At 44.7% G+C, this 11,610-nt stretch overlaps 1 protein-coding gene across 1 annotated transcript; it reads left to right on the forward strand.

Annotated features, from left to right (window-relative positions):
* The first annotated feature begins 680 nt into the window (after positions 1-680).
* On the forward strand, positions 681-8,614 carry sall2 (spalt like transcription factor 2). The gene is made up of 4 exons (XM_011487551.3): positions 681-1,156; positions 1,254-1,461; positions 3,738-7,003; positions 7,084-8,614. The coding sequence occupies exons 2-4, from the start codon at positions 1,386-1,388 to the stop codon at positions 7,282-7,284; spliced, it is 3,543 nt and encodes a 1,180-aa protein (XP_011485853.1). The 5' UTR covers positions 681-1,156; positions 1,254-1,385; the 3' UTR covers positions 7,285-8,614.
* Positions 8,615-11,610: the final 2,996 nt, after the last annotated feature.

Genomic DNA, 11,610 nt, shown 5'->3' on the forward strand with positions numbered 1-11,610 from the left:
CATGGGTTTTTGAAAAAGAGATTTAAAAATATTGAATCAATACTTAATGGCATTGCTTTTAAAATCATATAGTTTTCTATAGAGTTTTGTCAGAAACGCCTATAACTTCTGTGAAAACCTGAGATTAAAAATGAACAAACTTCTCCTTTTTCATTTAAAGTTATATCATCATGATTCCACAGAGGACAGTAGATGATGTATATGGTTCACCTAAACATGCCACCTTCACCTCCTCCTCCTCCTCCTCCCACGTTCCCTCCCTCTGCCCTCTCTCCTGCTTTTATCCGTCCCTCCACGTGGTACAGGAGTAAAGGCGGGGGGTGAAAGAGGCGCATTGTGCTGTGCAGCACTGGATCCGGGGGTTCACAGTGAGAGAAGGGAGATGCTCACTCAACTGTGTCCAACTCGCCATTGTCACTGATTCCCATCTATTCTCTACCTTTTAAATAGAGCTCTGGTGTAATTTTTTTTTTTAGTAGAGGGGGTGGGCATTATGCACTGACCGATAACACACGAATTACATCCATGCAAGTGGAATGGATGCGTGGCCTCTATTTATAACTAGCCGCGCGCGCGCTTGTTCTCGTCGGCTGTGATAATTGGCCCTATAGAAATCAAAGCGTGGAAATATTGACCGCACGGTCCTCTGTCATAATGAAAACGCTCAGAGGACAGTTTTAAAAAAGAACTTTTTTAAACAAACTATTATCTGAAAACCTCACCTGACCAGGCGATTATCAGAAAAATATAATCCCCCCCACCACCATTATTTAATGGTTGCGTCCACCTGTTGAGCATCCCCATTGTCGTAAACTTGCTTCTGTCATCTTTTTTTTTTTTGGTTGAAAGTTTGTGGCTGCTTTGGAGAAACCATGAAAAAAGAGTAGGGGGGAAAGAGACCCCGAGAGGCTGTGTGTTACACGGCCATTGAAATGCAAATATCGCAGAACAAGGAGTGGTTGTGTGTTTGTGTGTTCCTGTATATGCATGCAGCGGAGCAGCATTGGGAGAGGAGGAGCACAAATTGGACAAGTTTTTTTTCTTTTTTTGGAGGTGCTGGTGGTGGGGGGGGGGACTTTTGACTACAGCCACACACACCGCAGTTCCATATGACACGGTGTTGCCTGGAGGATTTTCCGTCTCTTTGCCCTTAAAGGTTTGTCCATGGAAGGCTGATTTTCACCTTTTACTTTTTTACCCCCCTCCTCCCCTTTTTTAATTTGATTTATCCTCCCTTCTTCTCTTGCATCAAGAACTTGTGGGATTCCTTAGAGAACTTTGAATGCGGGTAGGGGGCTCGTTCAAGTGCGTAAAACGGAAAAAAACAACAACAGAAACGTGCCAAGCGCCTGATGCCCCCCTCTCTGTTTGCCTCGCCGTGAATCATGTCACGCCGGAAACAGAAGAGACCCCAGCAACTCGTTAACGCGGATCCAGGGGGCCCAAAGCTGCTGCCTCATGGTAAGAAAACACAATTTAAATTCTACTATAAGAAATACTGGACTTTTTGTTGAATTTTGCCACAGACTTACAATTTTTGACCCACAAAAGTACTTTTTTGCTTTGTTACTTTATGCTCATATTTAAGTAAATCAAATCTAGGAGTATTTTGGCCCTTCTATGGGAAACAGTTTGGTCAGTACACTTAGCAAAAAGTAGTCTATTTAAGTGTACTACAAGTTAGTCTATACTAAAAGTGAAACAGTATCTTTGAAGTTGAATTTTTATGTATCGTAAACTTAAAATGTTCAGTTTAATCTGAGGAAGTATTTGAATTCCTACACTGAACATCTATAGTAGTCTTGCTATACTTATACTTAGGTATACTTAAAAAATAGTACAGTTTAAGTGTACTACTTTTTGCTAAGGGTAAACTTGGTGCTTGACTGGGTCCATCTGTGAGCCGTCCATCCAACAAACCCCACAGTGTTGACTCCCGGAGGTCTTTGATTGGTAAAGCGGACACTTCTAATTGTTCCCAATAAGGTGCCCGGGTGAGGAGGAGGGGGTGGTGGTTTTTGGTGAGGATTAATCTTCCACGGGGCTTTTATCCACTTTTGCTTTTCATTCTAAACTTGTCCTTATGCCTCATAATAATAATAATCCCCCCATTCTCTGTACTTTGCACCCCCTCAGTTCTTTTGACTGTATAGTCCTGCGCCGTTGAGGGTGTTTGAATAGTTTCTCACTTTTTTGGCCGGGCTGAACTTACGTTAGGCAGTAACTTCAAGTGCACCCCTGCAGCCGAACTCTCCAGACGTACCACAGAAGTTAGACCCGGAGTTACTTCAGAGCTCACTCTAGAAACAGGTTTATTTCTAAACCACCGGGAAAGAATTTCGCTGAGGTACAGTCTTTCATTCCATCACTATACCTCTCCGGGAGGGAGTAGTTAGTTTGTCTCTCCATTGTTGTTACCCTCCCCCCATTCTTTCTCTTTTTACTCTTTCTCACTCCGTGCTCAAGATTCAGAAAGAATTTGACCCCTGGGCGGTGGAGGTCAGATTAGTTGACCAATCAGGCTCTGTGGACAGTACCCAGAACCCTTAGCATGGCCTGACCCTCGACCTCCACTGTGACGTAAGGGGGGAGGGTGAGCAGAGAGATGAAAGACGCAACTGCTGTTAAAAGGGGGTGGGTGGGTTAAGAGGGGTTATGGGTTGTCGTGGTGATGCTCATTGTCCTCTGAAATGTGTTGCTATAGCAGCAAGGTGGTCTGTAAGCTTTTTTGTGTGTGCAAGATGTTTGAGGAGTTTCGCTCCGGAGAGCACAGATTGAGACGAGACATTACAAAGACGACTATGTTTCTGAGTTTCTCCCCATGTTTATTTGTCTGTTCAGAGCCGTTTCCTCGCTGGGGTTTGATTTGAAGCTTTAACTGTGGCTTTTGGGGCATGCACGAAAGTTTACAAATCAGTAACTGGAATCAGGAAGACAAATCCTATAAGTTGGGGGACAAAGATCATACAAGTTTATATGCAAACTGATAGAAGAGACAAAATCCCAGTTTCAACAGAGCCCTGGACATGAGACAAAAAAAATAAAAATTTATGCACACAAATAGGTATTTTGTGGCCACAATGTAGCATTTTATTAGTATTAGTATTTTCGAATCTTGTTACCAAAATGCCAATTTGTGTCCATAAAATACTCTTTTTGTGCGCACAAAAAAAAAAATTTGCCCAAAGGACACGAATTTGTGTGCACAAAATGCTAATTTGTGCCTACAAAATATTAATTTGTGCTCACGTAATGCAAATTTGTGCCAACAAAGTACTATATTTTGCCCAAAAAATGCTAATTTGTCCTAACAAAATCCTTATTAATGGACACAGATTGCTAACATGTGTGCACAATTAGTATTTGGTGGGGACAAAATGCTATATGGTGTGCACAAAATGCTAATCTGCACACAAAATACAAAATTTCCCCCCAAAAAATGCGTATTTACGTCAAGAAATAGTAATTAGTGAACACAGAAAGCAAATTTTTATGGATAAAATGCTAATTTGTGCACACAAAATCCTAATCTATCCCCACAGAATTTTAATTTGTGCTCTCAAAATGCTAATTTGTGGCATTAAAATACAAATTTTTGGCCAGAAAATGCAAATAAAATGCTAGTTTGTTCCCACGTGATGCTGATATGAGCACTAATTGTTTTGTTCTTCCATCATGTCCAGGACTTTATTTTTCAATTTTATAAGATCTTTTTTTCTGTTTCTATCCATTCCCAGATGATCACCTGGACTTAAAGTCGCCGTCTACATCTCTAGGTTCAGAACTGACTTCATCCGGGTCCTCCTCCTCATCTTCACCCACCTCTCTACAAGAGTGCCAGCCGCCTCTGGCTCCTCGCCCGTCCCCCGGTGGGCTCCACGCGCCCTCCTTGCCCAGCGAGAGCTCCCCCCCGCCCCACTGGCCCAGCCACATCACCCCCTTCACCACATCCCTCCCCAATACACACTCTTCACTCTCCCCAGACTTCCCTCACCCATCGCTGTCATCCCAGACGCACTCACCACCTCCTCTCAGTCAAACCTCTGTGTCCCTTAGCATGCCGCACCAGGAAAACTCTCACACAACCATGACCTCTCCGCCAATGGGCTGCTCCGCCGCCACTACTACCTCCTCCACTGCTTCCTGTTCTTCTGCCAACTCCCATCAGTCTCAGCAGGACAGCTCCAGTCCGGGGGATCAGCAGAGATCCTCCTCTTCCATTGGGGAGCAGGGACAGATGCAGGTACCTCCGACTCTGACTGTGCTTTTAGAAGAGCTGAGGGTTCTGCAGCAGCGGCAAATACAACAGATGCAGATAACAGAGGAGATCTGTAGGCACATCCTCAGGCTCGGAGGGGCTTTCTTTAGCCAAGAAAACAACCCGCAGGCTGGTGGCTCAGACGGTAACCAGAAGGCGACAGGAACAGAATCGTCATCCCCGACGCACCCTTCAGCTGCAACCCCAATAACCTCCGCCTCATCGATTATAACTGGACTTCCGTCGTCTCTCTTTCCCCAGCCGACCGGCTCCAAATCAGGAGCTTCACTTGTTAACGGTAGCAGAGCTTCCTCCTCTTCGGCCTCCACTTCCTCTTGCTCTGCCATCTCGTCTTCCATCAGCTCTTCCGTTGCAGGCCTACACCCCCTGTCCTTGTCCCTCGGTCTGCCTCAACGCTACGTCCATGAGAAATCATCCCCGTTCGGGCACAGCAACGGCATAAGTTTCTCCACCCACTCCATTCCTACCACCAGCCACCCGCCGGACCTCCAGCCCACGTCTGCGTCCTCATCTGGCCGCCCTCAGCACATCTGCAGGTTTTGCGGGAAAGTTCTGAGCAGCGATTCCTCGCTCCAGATCCATCTGAGGTCCCACACGGGCGAGAGACCCTACCAGTGTCCGGTGTGCTTGAGCCGCTTTACAACCAGAGGAAACCTCAAAGCTCATTTCCTGCGACACAGAGAGCAGAACCCTGAGCTGTCCCTCTCTCTGCTGCCCCCCGCACTGTCAGAACAAACCCAGAGCGGGTCGGCTGCTGGGGTCATCCAGAGGAGGCGAAAGCGGCGAGCAGATGACGACGACGTGTATAGCGGAGTGAAAGGCAGCGTTCCTGGGATGGCGGAGAGCATGGCGTTGGGACTGCTGTCGGGGGCATCAGCTCGACCCTCGCCCTCTTCTCTACCTCTGCCCCCTTCAGTGGACATGGCGCTTCTGTCCACCGCTCACTCGCTGCTGCAGTTAAACAGAGCATCGGCTGTGGCTGCTGCAAGCGCATCCAGCACTGGACTCCCCTCCACGTCTTCCTCCCCCTCGTCCTCCTCTTCCAGTCAGTTTAAGGGAGCAAAGCAGCAAAGGTTTGATGAAAACACCCCTCCTCACTCCGCCCTCCATGCCTCATCCCCGTATTCTCAGCTGGCCCATCTTCCCAAGATCCTCTTTCCAGGAGGTGCTTCTCCACACCACCTAGCACTTCTCCGACCCCCAGGTCACCCATCCACATCCCATCTCACTTCACCTCATCAGTTACCCTTCCCGTTCCCCCCCTTCCCCAAACCCTCCGCCTCCTCCCCCTCCTCGGCTTCCCCTAACACCTCCACCCAAACATCAGACACATCCAAGCTGCAGCGGCTGGTACAGAAGCTGGAGAAACAGCCACAAGGGGGCGTCTCTTCTGCCTCTTCTTCTTCCACATCTTCACAGATCTCGACTGAGGCCAATGGGGATTCCAGTGTCCATGACCTAACCACTACCTCTACCGCCTACCGCAGGGAAATGTTGGCCGCTCTCGGCCTAAGCCCCAATGTTAGCGCTGCAATGACAAGCCAAGGAGTCTCAGGCTTTGGCACCACAACCACCACAGCTACTCCGTCCCTGCCCGCCGCCCAGGCCGCCAACCAGTGTGGAGTCTGTCTGCGCGTCCTCAGCTGCCCCAGAGCTCTCCGTTTGCACCAGGCCACCCATCTGGGAGAGCGCCCCTTCCCCTGCAAGCTCTGTGGACGTTCCTTCTCTACAAAAGGCAGCCTCAGAGCCCACCTGGCCACTCATCGAGCAAGACCACCCAACGCTCGCGCTCTGAACTCCTGCCCCCTGTGCCCACGCAAGTTCACAAATGCCTTAGTGCTCCAGCACCACATCCGCCTGCACCTTGGAGGGCAGATCCCACCTGACGAGGAGATGCCGTCTGAAGACGCTACGGAGCGAGACAATACTACCTTTGAAAATGGCGAGAATGAATCTAAGAGTTCCCCGTCGAAATCCCAACAAATCCTTCCGCTGGCTTTAACGACAGGCTCAAAATCAGCTGATGCTCTGTATTTAGGATCTACTTACAAGCAACCCACAACTAATGATGTTGATTTAGTTAAAATTGAGGAATCTTTGGACTCCAGTGTTAGTCCTTCTCTGACCTGCAGTGTCCCCATGGCGGGGGCAGAAAACCTCCTGCGTTTGGGAGAAAACGACTCAGCTGACGGAGGCCCTGAGCACTCAAAGGAGGAAGCACCCTTAACTAGCTCTCACTCTGCAGCAGACAATGGAGATGCAGAGGTTGACGATGCTCCTCTGTCACTCTGCGTTTCAAAGCCAGACGTTGAAAACCGCCGAGCGGTCAAAGAGGATGAAGACGGCGCGGCTAACGAGCCCACAACCACTCCCAAAGGCAACTCAAGTCCAGCTAACCCCGTAGCTGAGATTAGCTCTGTGGCTAAACTGGGAGTCGTCCCTGATCCAGAGGAGACCCCTGACCCTCTTGAGGCAGGCGCTGAAGATGCTGTAAAGGACGAAGACGCCCCATCCAGAGAGTCTACAGCTGTGTCTGATCCAGAAGTGGAAAAGGACACTCCGAAAAAAGAAGTCTGTGATGTACGAGAGAAACCCTCTGAGGAGGACGAACCCGCCGCCGTGACAGGACCGCCGCCTCCCCCTCCTCCACTGCCTTCTCGCCCCGACAAACCGTACAGCTGCTCCCACTGTGGAAAGGCGTACGCTAGCAGGAGTGGGCTCAAGGTAAAAGTTTTGTACAATATATATCCGCGCATCATACGCTCCATCTCCAACTAATGATTTTTGTCTCATCCCATCCACAGGGGCATATGAAGGTACACCCCGGAGTGTTGACCAACACCCCTTACAAGACTCAGACCAATGACAATGACTTGATAGAGGACTGTGGTTCGTATTCAGTCAGTAGAAATACCCGCCAGCAAGAGGAGAAGCTGGCCCACGAGAAAAGTGATGGCACAGATCCTCTGGATCTCCTGACTGAAACGCCGGACACCTCTGTGTAGAAAGTTGCTCAAAGTTCCATTTGGATGGATCCTGACAGAGGAATGTATTTTTCTTTTGATAGCTTGAGATCTGTTTAACTCTGTTTCATAAGTAGGTTTTGTATAAGGTAGATAGATTTGACTTGTAGTTCTATTGTAGTCAAATTAAAGGAAACAGTTGAATGTAGTTTTTCTGCTGTCTATTTTTGTATTTTAAAGATCCCACTAAGGCCTTTTATCCCCCCCGCCATGGTGAGAATTGTTTGTGTGTTTCTGCTGACACTCGCTTCAGTGCATGATGTAAAGAAAATAAGCAATACGAGTTGAGTTTCTTCCTTTTGAAGGAGTGTCCCGGAAGTTTCAAATTGAATTCCAAACCAAAACGGGCTGCGTTCTTTGCGGTCAGTGTACATGCGAAGCGCAGTGGATGGTCTTTGTTGGAACTGCCCGCCTTTTCCTTTGATAAATGCTGCTGAATGCGTGTTTCTAAATGTGCTGAGTTGCACTGAGAGTTGCACTGTTACCAGTGCTGCCGAAATCTACTGTAACAGACCCATTCCGGTCAGAACCACGACTCGGTTCTGCTTTCCTCTGCTGTAAACCATTATTCCAGCTCTTATTTGTTAATGATTATGAATGTATTCCACTGACTGTACATGAGAACCAGACCAAGTGAGGGAGACGTCACCCACAGAAAACGTCTGTACTTTGGGTTCTGATGGAAGGAAGTTGATTCAGTTACTGTGTTGGAACCACTACGTCGTCAGGAGGCAGCCATTGGTCCAAGTCTGTCTGGGTCTAACCAAGTTAGCTTGTTGGAAGACCACAACCCACCACTTAAAAGCCAGAGAAAACATTTCGGATTGAGACCTCCTACTTTTATTGAGGCGTTTGATTGGCCGGTTTTAAAATTTGAATAACTTGCACTACAGATAAAATAACATTAAAAAAAATCATAAAAGCAACAAGATGTGAAAGAAAGTGTAGCAGAGCAAGAAATGTTATCCTGACCAATACAATGACTTATTTTTCTATAGAATTATGGGATTTCGGCTTCTTGGAATCCAGGGGGGAGGGGTCACTCAGTCCAGTTCTCATGTACAGTCAATGATGTATCCTCACTCTTGTTGGTACTATCTGCACTGTTGAACCTCCTGCGGTGGATGAGTTGTGAAATGACCCCACTCGAGGCTCCTGAGCCCGTTTCCCCAAATGTTTGGGCCAGTTTGGTAGAAATGTGTGCGCTCCGCCTTCTCTTTGTTACTCTCTTCTTGTAGCGATGACAGAATGTGTTCCCACGCTTCCCGTGTCTTAAAAAAATAAATAAAACAGCGGCGATGTGAAGAGGAGACCCGACGGTTGTCTTTTTTTGTGTGTGTGTGTGTGTGAGAATCAGTATGCTGGTTGCATGTGTGTGCCCGTATGCAAACTGTTGGTCAGTTTTCTCTTGCTTGTTCCAGTTTTCTGTGTGAATTGTGGGAGGGTGGATTTTTTTTTTTAGGCGGTGGGGGGGTCCCTTTTGTCTGAGGAGCTGGCCTGGCTGTCTCCTAATTCTGCCTTTTATGCCCTCCGTGTCTTTTAATATGTTTCAGTTCCCCGGCGCCGTGCATGTGTGTGTGAAAAGGATAATCAGAGCTTGTATGAGTGCGATTGAGAGTGCAGCTGTAGAGCCCCCCCCCCCACGCGCACACACTCACACCACCCTGGCTCTTTCATACCCCTTTCATTTCTCCCTCGCCGCTCACCCCAGCATCTCCATCACCCCCTTCCCCACCACTTCCCACCCCATGTAATAAGCTGACACACAGGAAGCTCTAATCCCCGCACAATGCCACCCCACTTCCCCCCAGAGTGACTGGAAGCGGGACAGGGGGCAACAGGGACCAACCTGGTCCAGCTGTCCCCAAAATGGCTGAACTTAATCCCCCCCCCCCCCCCTCCTCCTCTTTAAGTTTTTAGCCTACAGGGGCTCCAGAAACCATGGTGACCGGTAACCAAGGAGAAGAATGGCTTTGGGCAGAGAGTGGGACAAAAGCAGTGAAAGGAGCCATGTGTGAAAAGTTTGTCCACATGAGTTCATGAGTGACAAGAGACGTGTCTCAATCTAAAAACCGAATATTTTCCTTCTTTTAAATATAGTTTGTGTTTTTGCATTTTTTTGCCCCCCCCCCCCCCCCCCCCCCATCTCCACACTTTGATCACACGGGACCCTTTTATGGCTCATCAGTAAACATTAATCGTCTCCCTGCAGACATCAATCATTCTCAGTGAGAAGTTCTTGAAAGGTGGTAAAAGACATTGCTTATGAACATTTAGTTCGGCATTGGCCGTGAATGAACCCCCATTTGCGGGACAAAGACCCTACTTAGGCCTCATTGGTCATTTATTTATTTAATCATAGCAATTTGAGATGCCATTCATAGGACAAGAGCACATCCTCAGATCAGTTACAGATTTAACAGAAAACGTTAATTGTTGTGCAATTGTGTGTGCGTGTGGTTTTTTTTAAAGATTTTTTTGTGATTTTTACATGAAATAGACACCACACCTTTGATTTTGTTTAACTTTCATTATAACTGATTTGTATCTTACAAGCAATAAAACCCACATTATGTTTAGATTAAAAAAAAAGTTTTTCAGACTTTTTACTTACATTCAACTTTTTACTTTATGAAAACAATTTTTCTTTGTTGCAAACTAAAGAAAAGATAAACACATTTTTTAAGAGTATTTTGTAGATGGGACCTTATTAATTCCTGGCAAAGAAATATCATCTTGATTTGTTTACATTTATAAGACACTCAAAAATTGAACTGCACCAACAGTGGATTATTTTTTTTAAAAGTGCTTAAAAGGAAATTCTATTTATTACAGACCTTTTACTTTTATGACAAAACTTTTCTAATTTACTTTTTATGTAAAGAAAAATATTTTTCAAAACTTGTAGTAATTAGCGTTTTTTTCTTTTTTGGGAAATATCTCTAAAATCTAATTGACTTTTCCCTTCAATGGACTGGTGAACCATCCAGTGTTTACTCAGCCTTCGTCTGATTGTGGTTGGGATAGGCTCCAGCAACCCTATGACCCCAAAAGGATTTAAGCCGGTTTGAAAAATATGGCAGGATGGATGTTAGATAACTTAAACACAGCTGTAATTTGTTCTTCTGAAAATAATGTCAAAACTCTTAGCACATAAATTGTGTTATTTGTGAACTTGATAATAAAGTTTTTGATGATGCGCTCCTCTTGTATTGTGTCATCTACAGTCAACTTTCATTTAAATTTGTGAATTAATACTCAGTCAACTTTGATTACTAAAACAGATTAGTCAAATTGTCTTTATTCACTAAATATAAAGTGACATACAAATATTTCAGTTTTGCTAAAGTGGGAGTCAAAACTCTTTGGCTTAAAGGCCACTTTTGGACCCACTTTTCCTAATATCCAGTCTTTTAATTTCAAAATAAAAGTGCTTTTAAAGTTACTTGTTTTTTTCTTTTTTTAACCCCAGTAAAATAGTTAGGTTAGTCACATTTGTACTATTATCACAACTGTTTTGTAATATATTATTCTTGTTATTAAATTTATTATTATTATATTGTTAAAATATATTTGTAATCTAAAAAAAAGATAAAGATGTGCTATGGTAATTCATTTTATTGGTAGATGAACAGAAAGTAAATCTATAGTGAGATATTAACATGAGTCTATTATCATGTACTCCTTTTTATACATGTAAAGCAATACAATTACAAACAGAAAAAGATAATAACAGAAGAACAACAATAGGTTATAGCAAAGGCAATAAGTAAAACTAATTACAAAAGAAACTTAAAGACAAAAAAAAAATCACAAAATGTAAAAAAACCAAAGACAACAACAAACAAAAAAGAAACGCTTCTCCAAAAGTTTATACGTTAATCATTGAATAGTACTTAGTCATTATCACATCAAAACTGGCAGTACAGTACATACACAGTACATCATCCAAAAAAGGATTTCATATTTTTAAAATGTTATCAGTTGTGTAGTGTTAGGTGGTCTAAAATTATATGTCCCTTTTATTAGGTATTATAAGGAAAGGATTTTTACTTGGCAGCAACAGCTTTGACTGTTCACAGCAGTTGAAATAAAAATATAACATTTTCTGAAATGTATCTTTTCATTTTACTTTATATGGTTGTGCCCCCTCATGCATTATTTTTGATGTCCACAAGAGGGCATCATAGCGCTTACAATTTTTCATTGAGTTTAAACGAAAATAAGAGAACATTAGTTTTGGAAAAACTTGTAACAGTTTTGCATTGGAGTTTGAATGTATCGTTAAAAATGTTTTATATTACTACA

Source organism: Oryzias latipes, chromosome 18 (genome assembly GCF_002234675.1).
Source record: "Oryzias latipes chromosome 18, ASM223467v1".
Lineage (NCBI taxonomy): Eukaryota > Metazoa > Chordata > Actinopteri > Beloniformes > Adrianichthyidae > Oryzias > Oryzias latipes.